The sequence below is a fragment of the Ambystoma mexicanum genome, chromosome 14 (assembly GCF_040938575.1).
Source record: "Ambystoma mexicanum isolate Mex_15411 chromosome 14, UKY_AmexF1_1, whole genome shotgun sequence".
Classification (NCBI taxonomy): domain Eukaryota; kingdom Metazoa; phylum Chordata; class Amphibia; order Caudata; family Ambystomatidae; genus Ambystoma; species Ambystoma mexicanum.
In genome coordinates this window covers 667,549,424-667,568,238 of record NC_090940.1, presented here as the reverse complement: position 1 = coordinate 667,568,238, position 18,815 = coordinate 667,549,424, and the positions used below count along the sequence as shown (strand labels likewise).

General features: G+C 48.9%; 1 protein-coding gene across 8 annotated transcripts in view; it reads right to left on the bottom strand.

Annotated features, from left to right (window-relative positions):
• SYNE2 (spectrin repeat containing nuclear envelope protein 2) overlaps window positions 1-18,815 on the bottom strand; it is a 1,840,150-nt gene that overhangs the window by 1,343,824 nt on the left and 477,511 nt on the right. For all 8 annotated transcript variants that reach the window (XM_069638223.1, XM_069638224.1, XM_069638227.1 and 5 more), the window contains one exon: window positions 1,739-1,918. In XM_069638223.1, the coding sequence (XP_069494324.1) occupies window positions 1,739-1,918 (180 nt within the window). The remainder of the gene's footprint in view (window positions 1-1,738; window positions 1,919-18,815) is intronic.

Here is an 18,815-nt window from a genome sequence, read left to right as displayed (position 1 = left end):
CCAGCCTCATACTCACAGATCATAAGTTACGTCCCTCGGCACATTAACGATGGCTCTAGAAGCACTTAGTGCTTTGCTGAGGCTCCCTTGCCGGTCCCATGCTCACTGTTCATAAGGTAAATCCTTCTGCACCTTTCCAATTGCTCTAGAAGCACTTAGTTCTTTGCTGAGGCTCCCTTGCCAGGCTCCTAATCACTGCTCATAAGGTAAGTCCCTCTGCACCTTAACGCTGGCTCTAGAAGCACCTAGTGCTTTGCTGAGGATCCCTTACAAGGCTCCTAATCACTGATCATAAGGTAAGTCCCTCTGCACCTTAATGCTGGCTATAGAAGCACTTAGTGCTTTGCTAAGGATCCCTTGACAGGCTTATACTCACTGATCATAAGGTAAGTCCCTCAGCACCTTATAGCTGGCTCTAGAAGCACTTAGTGTTTTGCTGAGGCTCGTTGCCAGGCTCCTAATCACTGATCATAAGGTAAGTCCCTCTGCACCTTAACGCTGGCTCTAGAAGCACTTAATGCTTTGCTGAGGCTCCCTTGCGAGGCTCATACTCACTGATCATAAGGTAAGTCCCTCGGCACCTTAACGCTGGCTCTAGAAACACTTGGGGCCTCAATATAAGTTGTGCGGAATGGGTTTAACGGCGCCGGTAATGGTGCTGGTGCCGTTAAACCCATTCCACACAATTACGAGGTCCACTCGCGGGACCCGCTCTGGACGTCTCCATAGCGGGTCCGCGAGGGGACAAGGGAGCTAACAACGGGCCCGTTGTTAGCTCCCTCCCCATTCCCATTGAGCCCTGTGAGGGCTCGAATGGGAATGGGGAAGGACCAGGCCCGGGTTCCCTGAAGGAGGAAATACCGGGCCCTCCATACTCGGAATGGCCCGCTATTTCCCAATTCAGGGAACCCGGACACGATTTTGGAGGCAGACATGCCCTTATAAAGGGCGTGGCTGCCTCCAAAGTCGTAATGAGGCCCTTAGTGTTTTGTTGAGGCTCCCTTGCCAGGCTCATACTCACTGATCATAAGGTACATCCCTCAGCACCTTAACACTGACTCTAGAAGCACTTAGTGCTTTGCTGAGGCTCCCTTTCCAGGCTCATACTCACTGATCATAAGGTAAATCCCTCTGCACATTAACGCTGACTCTAGAAGCACTTAGTGCTTTGCTGAGGCTCCCTTGCCAGGCTCATACTCACTGATGATAAGGTAAGTCCCTCAGCGCATTTATGCTTACTGTAGAAGCACTTAGTGCTTTGTTGAGTCGCCCTTTCCAGGCTCATACTCACTGATCATAAGGTAAGTCCCTCAGCACATTAATGCTTACTGTAGAAGCACTTAGTGATTTGCTGAGGCTCCCTTGCCAGGCTCATACTCACTGATTATAAGGTAAGTCCCTTTGCACCTTAACGCTGGCTCTAGAAGCACTTAGTGCTTTGCTGAGGCTCCCTTGCCAGGCTCCTAATCACTGATCATAAGGTAAGTCCCTAGCACATTAATGCTTACTGTAGAAGCACTTAGTGCTTTGCTGAGGCTCCCTTGCCAGGCTCATACTCACTGATTATAGGGTAAGTCCCTTTGCACCTTAACTCTGGCTCTAGAAGCACTTAGTGCTTTGCTGAGGCTCCCTTGCCAGGCTCCTAATCACTGATCATAGGTAAGTCCCTAGCACATTAATGCTTACTGTAGAAGCACTTAGTGCTTTGCTGAGGCTCCCTTGCCAAGCTCATACTCACCATTCAATGATTGAGAACCTCACGTCCTCACATAAACTCTCAGTGCTTCTAAAGAGCTCCTCTGCCTTTTCTCCACTTGGACCCTTGGCTTCCAGAAGCTGGGTAACAATGTCTTGGATACTCTCTCTCTCATGCTCGTAAGAGTCAAGCTCCTTCTCCAGTTGAAGAAGCGACTTTATCCTGATGATTAAAAGAAACAAGATAGAGATTAGACATTGCCTTGCAATCGTTTACCAGGTAATGCCCGCAATGAAAGAATGCAGAAAAGCACATCTTGGAATAGATACACTGACAGGTGGGTGCTTAGATCTAGCATATTTCTGGCACTGCAGGTTTTCATTTATGCTACCAGAAATGATGACGCTGATGACAGGGTCAGGGGTATTACTCTGTTAAGTGGGATCAAGGACCTCAGAGGTGGCTTCGGTGAGCAGGGTGGGATCCCTGTCCCCGGCCGCCACAAAGCCGTGCATATATATTGCTATATCATTGGCTCACCCGAAACCTATTGGCCTCTATCATGGCCAGGGCTATTCTCTTCTCTTTCAGGTGGTTCCCACGAAACTTCAGATCCCAGCATTCACCAGACTCCTCAAACTCCTAGAATCGATAATGGTTATCAGGCAACAGCACCATCCAACAACTATAAGTACCATAATGCACCTTGGTCCAAAAGACAAGGGGCCTAATCACGACTTGGGCGGTAACGGTAACGCTCTTAGCGCGGGCGGTATTAGCCCTACCGCCGAACTCCCCGGCGCTAATAGCGCCGGATCACGAGTTTGGCGGTAATGTAAGTCCCCATTCCCCACTGAGCCCATTCAGGAATGCCCCATTCCCCATTGGGCTCAATGGGGAATCTTCGTGCTAATACCGCCGGCGGATTTCCCGCCGGCGGTAATAGCGCGAATTTTCAGCGGATTTCCCCCCAGCTCAGAGCTGGGGCGAAATCCACCGAAGCCCTGATTCGGCGGACCCTCAAATCCGGCGGTAATAGCGCTACCGCCGGATTTAAGGGTTACCGCCGAAGTCGTGATGAGGCCCAAGATCTGGCATAAAACAGCAAAAAATGACTGGTTAGCCAAATTAAAATGGACTAGACTTCCTCGGTCAGGAGCCAAATGGGAGACCAACCACCTACTAGAGACTGCCAAGGCATGCTGCAGGAGAGCAGGGAAAAAGTGGGGCTGGAACCAGCAGAGAGCAACACAGCCCTGTGGGAGACCAGGGAGATCACCCAAAGCCTTTGTGGACATTAACTTACTTGGTACAGGAGAGAACCAGAGAACACATGACCAGTGGCAGCATGGCTGGTTGCAGATACATGGAGCCTGAAAAGAGGGCAGAGCTAAGACCACTTATGAACACTTCCTGGAGAAATCCAAGCCCATGATGGGAGGAGTTTGGAGTAGATTAGACATGATTGGCCCAGAGAAGCAACTGACCTCTTGGATAGCCAATAGGTGTAGAGAGAACCACCCATGCAGGAAGAGGAGGGCTATAAAAAGCCAGCAGAGCCAGCCTGCAACAGCAGTGTTTGGAGGAAGGCCAAGTGACTGGAGAAAAGGGTGGAGAAGGTGGAGAAGAACTTGGGGAGAGTTTTGGAGTATTTGAAGATATTGAAGGTAAGGCTTTCGGACTGAAAGGTTTGTGCCAATTTGGTTATTTGTGTGTGAGTGAGAGAGTGACTGAAGATTATTTTGGAGGGACAGCAGGAGAAGGTTGGGAGAAAGAAGGTGAGAGAGGGATGATGAAGGGTAGTTTTAGTAGGAGTAAGATTTGGTGGGAAGCGGACAATATCAGGAGTGAGAAAGTGAGCGAGAGAGAGAGGGGGAGGAGACAGGCAAGAGTGCTTGAGAGATGGTCACCCATAGGCATCAGATTACCCTGCTAGATCGCCTAGGAAGTCCCTGAGGGTGTTAGATGGAGACGATTATGATCGTTCGGGCTCCCTACAGTAGTGGCTGCCTAGACAGCAAGGGTCGTCTGTTTAGAGATAGAATCTGTACTGTACCCGAACCTATTTGAGTAGGAAGCCTGGGATAGGGAGATGGGGGCCGCATTCCAGGATGAGGGAAAGGATTTAGGGACCACCCCCAGACCAGGACTTCAGTTGGCCTATTTTGCACATATTATCATAATACGAGTTAAAAACGTATTCCTTTTGTCATGTGACCTACTTAGTATCTTGTCACACATTCAAATCCATAAGTGACACGGCATCAAGAAATGGACAGTGACACACACTTGTAGGAGCGAGATCGGGCGGTGGTCAGGCAGAAGCGGCAACTGCACAGTAAGGTGGGAGGTGCCACTCCTCAGCTCTGGAGTCTGAGGCAGAGACGCTCACTGTGACTCCAGCTCACAGCCTTGTCTTCTGAGAGTCTTGAAAAGGGTGCCCGACGCAGTTTGCAGAAGTCCAGTTCATCTAGCTGTGTGCTGACGATGTAGGGAGGTGTGGTGTTCTGTTAGGGCCCCACCCCCTTCCAGAGCTCATCTTCCTGATAGGCTGTCTTAGCCAGGCATTGGCCAACTTACAGACCTGTCACTGTCTGGCATGTGTGGCCCAAGGTTTCATGCTCCCATTCCTACTGACAGATCAGACGGGGAGAGTAGCAGCTTGAAAGCCCATGCCACGCGGTAGCTATCCCCACGTTTATCAGGCGTATGCCACACTGTCAGGGCATATTGATGGTACCTTCTATCTTCTTAGTTATTAGCAGGCTGCCGTGTAAAGGGGCCACAGAAAGAAGGGGTACGTTTCTTACCTGTAACTCCATTTCTCCAGCATTGTTATCTTTCATCGATTCACATGCTGTGAACATTCCCCATCGTCAAGCTGGGAATCCTCGGTTAACTTTCACATTAGTAAAACAATAGAAAAATAGGTGTCTATTTTGTAGCCCATTGCCCTCCTTTTGGGTGCTTTTGGCCTCCACCAATTGGACGGCAAGTATGTAGCTCCTCCCCTGCAGCCTCCTTTCAGATTCTAACTGCATGCCATGCTTGAAGGAGCCCTTGTGTTAATTCTCTTCACAGAAATCTACCCAACTTCAACTTCATCTTTATAAAAAAATACCTCCACAGGATTGTCGCTTCTCATCCATACAGATAAGCGAGGGAAAGGAATGGAGGGGACACAAGCCCTACTTAAAGCTTGTGCCACTTGTGGCCTGAAGAAGTTTATGAGGGGGAAAAATACGCAGAATGCATTTATTGCCTACATCCTCATCACTCTGCAGAGGACTGTGGAATTTGTAAGGGGTTTAGTGTGAAAACGCTCAAAGGCAGGCACAGACGCCTTGTTTGTTGGTTGAATGAGGGCCACAATCCCCCTTCAGAAGCAGAGTCCTTTAGTAGTCTAGAGGCCAGAGACGCTCAGAAAAGAGAGAACCTAACCCAAAAAGGGCAAAATCAGAAAAAAGGCCCTGTGGAGTCCCAACACTGGTAATTAAGCAGAGCATTTCTAAGCCCCAGACACGGCCATCATCAATAAAGAAAACAGTTGGAGATTTGCCAGCCTCGTTGCCAATGGGTCACGCACTGTCATCGACTATGCACATACATCCAAATGGTGACACACAGGCCCAAGCCTCTGCACAAATGCTCCAGGCGCCACAGCGTCACCCAGAGCAACAGGACGGGCTGCACCCCCAAACAATCACACCTCCGATCTCCCCGATGACGTACTCTGAGGTCATGCCTGATGAGATTGTACAATACGAGATAGATTCTGAAATTGAGGCACTCCATAGAGCGTTTTCAGAGTCCGATGAGTCAATAGTAATGGAGAACACATTGCGTCTTCCGGTTCCTCCATTGAGGTCATCACGCCTCCCCAGCAACAGAAATAGCAGCGTCCCAGGGATTCGCTAGGTCCTCTCCTTCAGACGCAGCCACAAGAGCCACTATTGAATCCGCAAACACTACCCTCACTGCAGGTGTTGTCCTCCCTGCAAAATCTGGTAACCCTGCTGGATTGCAGACTCCCATTAGGCATCCAGGCCCCTACACCACCAACTCAGCCACCAGAGGCGCAAGGAGTCACCCCTACAACGGGGTCCATGTCGGCAGCCAGATCACGACCGAAGATGCAAAAATCAGTCTCGCCACCGCGAAAAGTGACCATGAAGTGCAAGCATGGCGACAGGTCGCCGTGCCCTCACAGCCAACTCCTGCGAAGGACAACCTCCACGAAGAGCTTATGCCCACCTGCGATGGTACGAAATGACCAAGAGGAAGGGGAACTCACAGACAATGACACAGGTCAGGAGTCGCGGGATACAATATCTACTACCACCACAGTATCCCCCCATTGAGGGTATCCATGGAACACAGACAATGACCAAATTGATTACCCGGTTGAAGAGTCCTAAAAACCATCTCCGCCTGACGAATTCGGGGCATTCCATACATTAATGATGAGGCCATGCCAAGAATCTGATATTCTACCGACCGAGGACAAAAAAGAACGTTTTCTTTTTGATCAGATGCACAAGAGAAGAAAGTCTGTTGTTTCGATCCCTATCCTCAAGCATGTATGGGAGGAGGGACTACTTGCAATGAAGCACCTGCTCACAGAACCAGCGCTCAAGGGCAGACTCCAGATAAAATGCAACACACCGAACAGCACACCAAAGTGTCTCACGTCGCAGCCTTCGCCGGAGTCAGTGGTGTCTGCAGCAGCTACCAGGAAAGTCCACGCTCAAGCGCGTGGGGAATGTTCATAGCCAGTGAATCTATGAAAGATCCAATCCTGGAGAAACAAATATCTCCTGGAAAAAGAGATACAAAAGCTGCAGTACCCAGAACCCAGAAGACTCAAGGTGATCACACAACGTGACAGTAGCCAAAGTAACCATTGCTTCTCTTTGGTGAAAGATCGTGACATCCACCCACACCATGTGCCTTGGCAGGATGTGCCGCGGAGAAGCAGACTTACACACTCCTGGGTAGACTGAAGGCGAGCATAAATGTCTTACTGCCCTTCTAAAAGTACCCATGTATGGATAATCACGATTTAGCAGGCCCATCATTCCAGAGACACAGAAATGAAGCGGTAGGAACTCTACCCATGAAGTATAATACATCAAATGTCTCTACTTTTGCGCTGCAATTCCAAGATAGCATATACCGGAGAAAGACGGATAGAAAGAGGGGATTGTTCACTGTTCTGCAGTGGCCTCACCTTCCAGCATTTCTAGGGGATTGTTCCCTATTCTGCAGTGGTCTCACCTTCCAGCATTTCTAGAGGATTGTTCACTGTTCTGAGGTGATCTCACCTTCTAGCATTTCTAGGGGATTGTTTGCTGTTCTGCAGTGGTCTCACCTTCCAGCTTCTCTAGGGTATTGTTCACTGTTCTGCGGTGGTCTCACCTTCTAGCATTTCTAGGGGATTGTTTGCTGTTCTGCAGTGGTCTCACCTTCCAGCTTCTCTAGGGTATTGTTCACTGTTCTGCGGTGGTCTCACCTTCTAGCATTTCTAGGGGATTGTTCCCTTGTTCTGCAGTGGCCTCACCTTGCAGCATTTCTAGGGGATTGTTCACTGTTCTGCAGTGGCCTCACCTTGCAGCATTTCTAGGGGATTGTTCACTGTTCTGCAGTGGCCTCACCTTGCAGCATTTCTAGGGGATTGTTCACTGTTCAGCAGTGGCCTCACCTTGCAGCATTTCTAGGGGATTGTTCACTGTTCTGCAGTGACCTCACCTTGCAGCATTTCTAGGGGATTGTTCACTGTTCTGCAGTGGTCTCACCTTCCAGCATTTCTAGGGGATTGTTCACTGTTCTGCGGTGGTCTGACCTTCCAGCATTTCTATGAGATTGTTCGCTGTTCTGCAGTAGTCTCACCTTCCAGCATTTTTAGGGGATTGTTCGCTGTTCTGCAGTGGTCTCACCTTACAGCATTTCTGGGGGATTGTGCACTGTTCTGCAGTGGCTCACCTTCCAGCATTTCTAGGGTATTGTTCACTGTTCTGAGGTGGTCTCACCTTCTAGCATTTCTAGGGGATTGCTTGCTGTTCTGCAGTGGTCTCACCTTCCAGCTTCTCTAGGGTATTGTTCACTGTTCTGCAGTGGTCTCACCTTCCAGCATTTCTAGGGGATTGTTAGGTGTTCTGCCGTGGTCTCACCTCCTAGTGTTTCTAGGGGATTGTTTGCTGTTCTGCAGTGGTCTCACCTTCTAGTGTTTCTAGGGTATTGTTCACTGTTCTGCTGTGGTCTCACCTTCCAGCATTTCTAGGGGATTGTTCGCTGTTCTGCAGTGGTCTCACCTTCCAGCATTTCTAGGGGATTGTTCCCTATTCTGCAGTGGTCTCACGTTCCAGCATTTGTAGGAGATTGTTCACTGTTCTGCAGTGGTGTCACCTTCTAGCATTTCTAGGGGATTGTTCACTGTTCTGCAGTGTTCTTCCCTTCCAGCATTTCTAGGGGATTGTTCCCTGTTCTGCAGTGGTCTCACCTTCCAGCATTTCTAGGGGATTGTTCCCTGTTCTGCAGTGGTCTCACCTTCCAGCATTTCTAGGGGATTGTTCCCTGTTCTGTAGTGGTCTCACCTTCCAGCATTTCTAGGGAATTTTTCCCTGTTCTGCAGTCGTCTCACCTTCTAGCATTTCTAGGGGATTGTTCACTGTTCTGCAGTGTTCTTCCCTTCCAGCATTTCTAGGGGATTGTTCCCTGTTCTGCAGGCGTCTCACCTTCTAGCATTTCTAGGGATTGTTCACTGTTCTGCAGTGGTCTCAACTTCCAGCATTTCTAGGGGATTTTTCCCTATTATGCAGTGGTCTCACCTTCCAGCATTTCTAGGGGATTGTCTGCTGTTCTGCGGTGGTCTCACCTTCCAGCATTTCTAGGGGATTGTTCACTGTTCTGCAGTGGTCTCACCTTCTAGCATTTCTAGGGGATTGTTCCCTGTTGTGCAGTGGTCTCACCTTCCAGCATTCCTAGGGGATTGTTCCCTGTTCTGTAGTGGTCTCACCTTCCAGCATTTCTAGGGGATTTTTCACTGTTCTGCAGTCGTCTCACCTTCTAGCATTTCTAGGGGATTGTTCACTGTTCTGCAGTGTTCTTCCCTTCCAGAATTTCTATGGGATTGTTCCCCTGTTCTGCAGTGGTCTCACATTCCAGCATTTCTAGGGGATTGTTCGCTGTTTTGCAGTGGTCTCACCTTCCAGCATTTCTAGGGGATTGTTCCCTGTTCTGTAGTGGTCTCACCTTCCAGCATTTCTAGGGGATTTTTCCCTGTTCTGCAGGCGTCTCACCTTCTAGCATTTCTAGGGGATTGTTCACTGTTCTGCAGTGGTCTCAACTTCCAGCATTTCTAGGGGATTGTTCCCTATTATGCAGTGGTCTCACCTTCCAGCATTTCTAGGGGATTGTACGCTGTTCTGCGGTGGTCTCACCTTCCAGCATTTCTAGGGGATTGTTCACTGTTCTGCAGTGGTCTCACCTTCTTTCTTTTCTAGGGGATTGTTCGCTGCTCTGCTGTGGTCTCACCTTCTAGTATTTCTAGGGGATTGTTCGCTGTTCTGCAGTGCTCTTCCCTTCCAGCATTTCTAGGGGATTGTTCGCTGCTCTGCTGTGGTCTCACCTTCTAGCATTTCTAGGGGATTGTTTGCTGTTCTGCAGTGGTCTCACCTTCTAGCATTTCTAGGGGATTGTTCGCTGCTCTGCTGTGGTCTCACCTTCTAGCATTTCTAGGGGATTGTTTGCTGTTCTGCAGTGGTCTCACCTTCTAGCATTTCTAGGGGATTGCTTGCTGTTCTGCAGTGGTCTCACCTTCTAGCATTTCTATGAGATTGTTCGCTGTTCTGCAGTGGCCTCACCTTCCGGCAATTCTAGGGGATTGTTTGCTGTTCTGCAGTGGTCTCACCTTCTAGCATTTCTAGGGGATTGTTTGCTATTCTACAGTGGTCTCACCTTCTAGCATTTCTAGGGGATTGTTTGCTGTTCTGCAGTGGTCTCACCTTCCAGCATTTCTAGGGGATTGTTCCCTATTCTGCAGTGGTCTCACGTTCCAGCATTTGTAGGAGATTGTTCACTGTTCTGCAGTGGTGTCACCTTCTAGCATTTCTAGGGGATTGTTCACTGTTCTGCAGTGTTCTTCCCTTCCAGCATTTCTAGGGGATTGTTCGCTGTTTTGCAGTGGTCTCACCTTCCAGCATTTCTAGGGGATTGTTCCCTGTTCTGCAGTGGTCTCACCTTCCAGCATTTCTAGGGGATTGTTCCCTGTTCTGTAGTGGTCTCACCTTCCAGCATTTCTAGGGAATTTTTCCCTGTTCTGCAGTCGTCTCACCTTCTAGCATTTCTAGGGGATTGTTCACTGTTCTGCAGTGTTCTTCCCTTCCAGCATTTCTAGGGGATTGTTCCCTGTTCTGCAGTGGTCTCACCTTCCAGCATTTCTAGGGGATTGTTCCCTGTTCTGCAGTGGTCTCACCTTCCAGCATTTCTAGGGGATTGTTCCCTGTTCTGTAGTGGTCTCACCTTCAGCATTTCTAGGGGATTTTTCCCTGTTCTGCAGGCGTCTCACCTTCTAGCATTTCTAGGGATTGTTCACTGTTCTGCAGTGGTCTCAACTTCCAGCATTTCTAGGGGATTGTTCCCTATTATGCAGTGGTCTCACCTTCCAGCATTTCTAGGGGATTGTTTGCTGTTCTGCGGTGGTCTCACCTTCCAGCATTTCTAGGGGATTGTTCACTGTTCTGCAGTGGTCTCACCTTCCAGCATTTCTAGGGGATTGTTCCCTGTTGTGCAGTGGTCTCACCTTCCAGCATTCCTAGGGGATTGTTCCCTGTTCTGTAGTGGTCTCGCCTTCCAGCATTTCTAGGGGATTTTTCCCTGTTCTGCAGTCGTCTCACCTTCTAGCATTTCTAGGGGATTGTTCACTGTTCTGCAGTGTTCTTCCCTTCCAGCATTTCTATGGGATTGTTCCCCTGTTCTGCGGTGGTCTCACATTCCAGCATTTCTAGGGGATTGTTCGCTGTTTTGCAGTGGTCTCACCTTCCAGCATTTCTAGGGGATTGTTCCCTGTTCTGTAGTGGTCTCACCTTCCAGCATTTCTAGGGGATTTTTCCCTGTTCTGCAGGCGTCTCACCTTCTAGCATTTCTAGGGGATTGTTCACTGTTCTGCAGTGGTCTCAACTTCCAGCATTTCTAGGGGATTGTTCCCTATTATGCAGTGGTCTCACCTTCCAGCATTTCTAGGGGATTGTTCGCTGCTCTGCTGTGGTCTCACCTTCCAGTATTTCTAGGGGATTGTTCGCTGTTCTGCAGTGCTCTTCCCTTCCAGCATTTCTAGGGGATTGTTCGCTGCTCTGCTGTGGTCTCACCTTCTAGCATTTCTAGGGGATTGTTTGCTGTTCTGCAGTGGTCTCACCTTCTAGCATTTCTAGGGGATTGTTCGCTGCTCTGCTTTGGTCTCACCTTCTAGCATTTCTAGGGGATTGTTTGCTGTTCTGCAGTGGTCTCACCTTCTAGCATTTCTAGGGGATTGCTTGCTGTTCTGCAGTGGTCTCACCTTCTAGCATTTCTATGAGATTGTTCGCTGTTCTGCAGTGGCCTCACCTTCCGGCAATTCTAGGGGATTGTTTGCTGTTCTGCAGTGGTCTCACCTTCTCGCATTTCTAGGGGATTGTTTGCTATTCTACAGTGGTCTCACCTTCTAGCATTTCTAGGGGATTGTTTGCTGTTCTGCAGTGGTCTCACCTTCCAGCATTTCTAGGGGATTGTTCCCTATTCTGCAGTGGTCTCACGTTCCAGCATTTGTAGGAGATTGTTCACTGTTCTGCAGTGGTGTCACCTTCTAGCATTTCTAGGGGATTGTTCACTGTTCTGCAGTGTTCTTCCCTTCCAGCGTTTCTAGGGGATTGTTCCCTGTTCTGCAGTGGTCTCACCTTCCAGCATTTCTAGGGGATTGTTCCCTGTTCTGCAGTGGTCTCACCTTCCAGCATTTCTAGGGGATTGTTCCCTGTTCTGTAGTGGTCTCACCTTCCAGCATTTCTAGGGAATTTTTCCCTGTTCTGCAGTCGTCTCACCTTCTAGCATTTCTAGGGGATTGTTCACTGTTCTGCAGTGTTCTTCCCTTCCAGCATTTCTAGGGGATTGTTCCCTGTTCTGCAGTGGTCTCACCTTCCAGCATTTCTAGGGGATTGTTCCCTGTTCTGCAGTGGTCTCACCTTCCAGCATTTCTAGGGGATTGTTCCCTGTTCTGTAGTGGTCTCACCTTCCAGCATTTCTAGGGAATTTTTCCCTGTTCTGCAGTCGTCTCACCTTCTAGCATTTCTAGGGGATTGTTCACTGTTCTGCAGTGTTCTTCCCTTCCAGCATTTCTAGGGGATTGTTCCCTGTTCTGCAGTGGTCTCACCTTCCAGCATTTCTAGGGGATTGTTCCCTGTTCTGCAGTGGTCTCACCTTCCAGCATTTCTAGGGGATTGTTCCCTGTTCTGTAGTGGTCTCACCTTCAGCATTTCTAGGGGATTTTTCCCTGTTCTGCAGGCGTCTCACCTTCTAGCATTTCTAGGGGATTGTTCGCTGCTCTGCTGTGGTCTCACCTTCAAGCATTTCTAGGGGATTGTTTGCTGTTCTGCAGTGGTCTCACCTTCTAGCATTTCTAGGGGATTGCTTGCTGTTCTGCAGTGGTCTCACCGTCTAGCATTTCCAGGGGATTGTTTGCTGTTCTGCAGTGGTCTCACCTTCCAGCATTTCTAGGGGATTGTTCCCTATTCTGCAGTGGTCTCACGTTCCAGCATTTGTAGGAGATTGTTCACTGTTCTGCAGTGGTGTCACCTTCTAGCATTTCTAGGGGATTGTTCACTGTTCTGCAGTGTTCTTCCCTTCCAGCATTTCTAGGGGATTGTTCCCTGTTCTGCAGTGGTCTCACCTTCCAGCATTTCTAGGGGATTGTTCCCTGTTCTGCAGTGGTCTCACCTTCCAGCATTTCTAGGGGATTGTTCCCTGTTCTGTAGTGGTCTCACCTTCCAGCATTTCTAGGGAATTTTTCCCTCTTCTGCAGTCGTCTCACCTTCTAGGATTTCTAGGGGATTGTTCACTGTTCTGCAGTGTTCTTCCCTTCCAGCATTTCTAGGGGATTGTTCCCTGTTCTGCAGTGGTCTCACCTTCCAGCATTTCTAGGGGATTGTTCCCTGTTCTGCAGTGGTCTCACCTTCCAGCATTTCTAGGGGATTGTTTGCTGTTCTGTAGTGGTCTCACCGTCAGCATTTCTAGGGGATTTTCCCTGTTCTGCAGGCGTCTCACCTTCTAGCATTTCTAGGGATTGTTCACTGTTCTGCAGTGGTCTCAACTTCCAGCATTTCTAGGGGATTGTTCCCTATTATGCAGTGGTCTCACCTTCCAGCATTTCTAGGGGATTGTTTGCTGTTCTGCGGTGGTCTCACCTTCCAGCATTTCTAGGGGATTGTTCACTGTTCTGCAGTGGTCTCACCTTCTAGCATTTCTAGGGGATTGTTCCCTGTTGTGCAGTGGTCTCACCTTCCAGCATTCCTAGGGGATTGTTCCCTGTTCTGTAGTGGTCTCACCTTCCAGCATTTCTAGGGGATTTTTCCCTGTTCTGCAGTCATCTCACCTTCTAGCATTTCTAGGGGATTATTCACTGTTCTGCAGTGTTCTTCCCTTCCAGCATTTCTATGGGATTGTTCCCCTGTTCTGCAGTGGTCTCACATTCCAGCATTTCTAGGGGATTGTTCGCTGTTTTGCAGTGGTCTCACCTTCCAGCATTTCTAGAGGATTGTTCCCTGTTCTGTAGTGGTCTCACCTTCCAGCATTTCTAGGGGATTTTTCCCTGTTCTGCAGGCGTCTCACCTTCTAGCATTTCTAGGGGATTGTTCACTGTTCTGCAGTGGTCTCAACTTCCAGCATTTCTAGGGGATTGTTCCCTATTATGCAGTGGTCTCACCTTCCAGCATTTCCAGGGGATTGTTAGCTGTTCTGCGGTGGTCTCACCTCCCAGCATTTCTAGGGGATTGTTCACTGTTCTGCAGTGGTCTCACCTTCCAGCATGTCTAGGGGATTGTTCGCTGTTCTGCAGTGCTCTTCCCTTCCAGCATTTCTAGGGGATTGTTCGCTGCTCTGCTGTGGTCTCACCTTCTAGCATTTCTAGGGGATTGTTTGCTGTTCTGCAGTGGTCTCACCTTCTAGCATTTCTAGGGGATTGTTCGCTGCTCTGCTGTGGTCTCACCTTCTAGCATTTCTAGGGGATTGTTTGCTGTTCTGCAGTGGTCTCACCTTCTAGCATTTCTAGGGGATTGCTTGCTGTTCTGCAGTGGTCTCACCTTCTAGCATTTCTATGAGATTGTTCGCTGTTCTGCAGTGGCCTCACCTTCCGGCAATTCTAGGGGATTGTTTGCTGTTCTGCAGTGGTGTCACCTTCTAGCATTTCTAGGGGATTGTTTGCTATTCTACAGTGGTCTCACCTTCTAGCATTTCTAGGGGATTGTTTGCTGTTCTGCAGTGGTCTCACCTTCCAGCATTTCTAGGGGATTGTTCCCTGTTCTGCAGTGGTCTCACCTTCCAGCATGTCTAGGGGATTGTTTGCTGTTGTGCAGTAGTCTCACCTTCTAGCATTTCTAGGGGATTGTTTGCTGTTCTGCAGTGGTCTCAACTTGCAGCATTTCTAGGGGATTGTTCCCTATTCTGCAGTGGTCTCACCTTCCAGCATTTCTAGGGGATTGTTCACTGTTCTGCGGTGGTCTCTCCTTCTAGCATTTCTAGGGGATTGTTCACTGTTCTGCAGTGTTCTTCCCTTCCAGCATTTCTAGGGGATTGTTCCCTGTTCTGCAGTGGTCTCACCTTCCAGCTTTTCTAGGGGATTGTTCCCTGTTCTGTAGTGGTCTCACCTTCCAGCATTTCTAGGGAATTTTTCCCTGTTCTGCAGTCCTCTCACCTTCTAGCATTTCAAGGGGATTGTTCACTGTTCTGCAGTGTTCTTCCCTTCCAGCATTTCTAGGGGATTGTTCCCTTGTTCTGCAGTGGTCTCAACTTCCAGCATTTCTAGGGGATTGTTCCCTATTCTGCAGTGGTCTCACCTTCCAGAATTTCTAGGGGATTGTTCGCTGTTTTGCAGTGGTCTCACCTTCCAGCATTTCTAGGGGATTGTTCACTGTTCTGCAGTGGTCTCACCTTCTAGCATTTCTAGGGGATTGTTCACTGTTCTGCAATGTTCTTCCCTTTCAGCATTTCTAGGGGACTGTTTGCTCTTCTGCAGTGGTTACACCTTCCAGAATTTCTAGGGGATTGTTCACTGTTCTGCAGTGGTCTCACCTTCCAGTATTTCTAGGGGATTGTTCGCTGTTCTGCAGTGGTCTCACCTTCCAGTATTTCTAGGGGATTGTTCGCTGTTCTGCAGTGGTCTTCCCTTCCAGCATTTCTAGGGGAATGTTCACTGTTCTGCAGTGGCCTCACCTTCCAGCATTTCTAGGGGATTGTTCCCTATTCTGCAGTGGTCTCACCTTCTAGCATTTCTAGGGGATTGTTTGCTGTTCTGCAGTGGTCTCACCTTCCAGCATTTCTAGGGGATTGTTCCCTATTCTGCAGTGGTCTCACGTTCCAGCATTTGTAGGAGATTGTTCACTGTTCTGCAGTGGTGTCACCTTCTAGCATTTCTAGGGGATTGTTCACTGTTCTGCAGTGTTCTTCCCTTCCAGCGTTTCTAGGGGATTGTTCCCTGTTCTGCAGTGGTCTCACCTTCCAGCATTTCTAGGGGATTGTTCCCTGTTCTGCAGTGGTCTCACCTTCCAACATTTCTAGGGGATTGTTCCCTGTTCTGTAGTGGTCTCACCTTCCAGCATTTCTAGGGAATTTTTCCCTGTTCTGCAGTCGTCTCACCTTCTAGCATTTCTAGGGGATTGTTCACTGTTCTGCAGTGTTCTTCCCTTCCAGCATTTCTAGGGGATTGTTCCCTGTTCTGCAGTGGTCTCACCTTCCAGCATTTCTAGGGGATTGTTCCCTGTTCTGCAGTGGTCTCACCTTCCAGCATTTCTAGGGGATTGTTCCCTGTTCTGTAGTGGTCTCACCTTCCAGCATTTCTAGGGAATTTTTCCCTGTTCTGCAGTCGTCTCACCTTCTAGCATTTCTAGGGGATTGTTCACTGTTCTGCAGTGTTCTTCCCTTCCAGCATTTCTAGGGGATTGTTCCCTGTTCTGCAGTGGTCTCACCTTCCAGCATTTCTAGGGGATTGTTCCCTGTTCTGCAGTGGTCTCACCTTCCAGCATTTCTAGGGGATTGTTCCCTGTTCTGTAGTGGTCTCACCTTCAGCATTTCTAGGGGATTTTTCCCTGTTCTGCAGGCGTCTCACCTTCTAGCATTTCTAGGGGATTGTTCGCTGCTCTGCTGTGGTCTCACCTTCAAGCATTTCTAGGGGATTGTTTGCTGTTCTGCAGTGGTCTCACCTTCTAGCATTTCTAGGGGATTGCTTGCTGTTCTGCAGTGGTCTCACCGTCTAGCATTTCCAGGGGATTGTTTGCTGTTCTGCAGTGGTCTCACCTTCCAGCATTTCTAGGGGATTGTTCCCTATTCTGCAGTGGTCTCACGTTCCAGCATTTGTAGGAGATTGTTCACTGTTCTGCAGTGGTGTCACCTTCTAGCATTTCTAGGGGATTGTTCACTGTTCTGCAGTGTTCTTCCCTTCCAGCATTTCTAGGGGATTGTTCCCTGTTCTGCAGTGGTCTCACCTTCCAGCATTTCTAGGGGATTGTTCCCTGTTCTGCAGTGGTCTCACCTTCCAGCATTTCTAGGGGATTGTTCCCTGTTCTGTAGTGGTCTCACCTTCCAGCATTTCTAGGGAATTTTTCCCTCTTCTGCAGTCGTCTCACCTTCTAGGATTTCTAGGGGATTGTTCACTGTTCTGCAGTGTTCTTCCCTTCCAGCATTTCTAGGGGATTGTTCCCTGTTCTGCAGTGGTCTCACCTTCCAGCATTTCTAGGGGATTGTTCCCTGTTCTGCAGTGGTCTCACCTTCCAGCATTTCTAGGGGATTGTTTGCTGTTCTGTAGTGGTCTCACCGTCAGCATTTCTAGGGGATTTTCCCTGTTCTGCAGGCGTCTCACCTTCTAGCATTTCTAGGGATTGTTCACTGTTCTGCAGTGGTCTCAACTTCCAGCATTTCTAGGGGATTGTTCCCTATTATGCAGTGGTCTCACCTTCCAGCATTTCTAGGGGATTGTTTGCTGTTCTGCGGTGGTCTCACCTTCCAGCATTTCTAGGGGATTGTTCACTGTTCTGCAGTGGTCTCACCTTCTAGCATTTCTAGGGGATTGTTCCCTGTTGTGCAGTGGTCTCACCTTCCAGCATTCCTAGGGGATTGTTCCCTGTTCTGTAGTGGTCTCACCTTCCAGCATTTCTAGGGGATTTTTCCCTGTTCTGCAGTCATCTCACCTTCTAGCATTTCTAGGGGATTATTCACTGTTCTGCAGTGTTCTTCCCTTCCAGCATTTCTATGGGATTGTTCCCCTGTTCTGCAGTGGTCTCACATTCCAGCATTTCTAGGGGATTGTTCGCTGTTTTGCAGTGGTCTCACCTTCCAGCATTTCTAGAGGATTGTTCCCTGTTCTGTAGTGGTCTCACCTTCCAGCATTTCTAGGGGATTTTTCCCTGTTCTGCAGGCGTCTCACCTTCTAGCATTTCTAGGGGATTGTTCACTGTTCTGCAGTGGTCTCAACTTCCAGCATTTCTAGGGGATTGTTCCCTATTATGCAGTGGTCTCACCTTCCAGCATTTCCAGGGGATTGTTAGCTGTTCTGCGGTGGTCTCACCTCCCAGCATTTCTAGGGGATTGTTCACTGTTCTGCAGTGGTCTCACCTTCCAGCATGTCTAGGGGATTGTTCGCTGTTCTGCAGTGCTCTTCCCTTCCAGCATTTCTAGGGGATTGTTCGCTGCTCTGCTGTGGTCTCACCTTCTAGCATTTCTAGGGGATTGTTTGCTGTTCTGCAGTGGTCTCACCTTCTAGCATTTCTAGGGGATTGTTCGCTGCTCTGCTGTGGTCTCACCTTCTAGCATTTCTAGGGGATTGTTTGCTGTTCTGCAGTGGTCTCACCTTCTAGCATTTCTAGGGGATTGCTTGCTGTTCTGCAGTGGTCTCACCTTCTAGCATTTCTATGAGATTGTTCGCTGTTCTGCAGTGGCCTCACCTTCCGGCAATTCTAGGGGATTGTTTGCTGTTCTGCAGTGGTCTCACCTTCTAGCATTTCTAGGGGATTGTTTGCTATTCTACAGTGGTCTCACCTTCTAGCATTTCTAGGGGATTGTTTGCTGTTCTGCAGTGGTCTCACCTTCCAGCATTTCTAGGGGATTGTTCCCTGTTCTGCAGTGGTCTCACCTTCCAGCATGTCTAGGGGATTGTTTGCTGTTGTGCAGTAGTCTCACCTTCTAGCATTTCTAGGGGATTGTTTGCTGTTCTGCAGTGGTCTCAACTTGCAGCATTTCTAGGGGATTGTTCCCTATTCTGCAGTGGTCTCACCTTCCAGCATTTCTAGGGGATTGTTCACTGTTCTGCGGTGGTCTCTCCTTCTAGCATTTCTAGGGGATTGTTCACTGTTCTGCAGTGTTCTTCCCTTCCAGCATTTCTAGGGGATTGTTCCCTGTTCTGCAGTGGTCTCACCTTCCAGCTTTTCTAGGGGATTGTTCCCTGTTCTGTAGTGGTCTCACCTTCCAGCATTTCTAGGGAATTTTTCCCTGTTCTGCAGTCCTCTCACCTTCTAGCATTTCAAGGGGATTGTTCACTGTTCTGCAGTGTTCTTCCCTTCCAGCATTTCTAGGGGATTGTTCCCTTGTTCTGCAGTGGTCTCAACTTCCAGCATTTCTAGGGGATTGTTCCCTATTCTGCAGTGGTCTCACCTTCCAGCATTTCTAGGGGATTGTTCGCTGTTTTGCAGTGGTCTCACCTTCCAGCATTTCTAGGGGATTGTTCACTGTTCTGCAGTGGTCTCACCTTCTAGCATTTCTAGGGGATTGTTCACTGTTCTGCAATGTTCTTCCCTTTCAGCATTTCTAGGGGACTGTTTGCTCTTCTGCAGTGGTTACACCTTCCAGAATTTCTAGGGGATTGTTCACTGTTCTGCAGTGGTCTCACCTT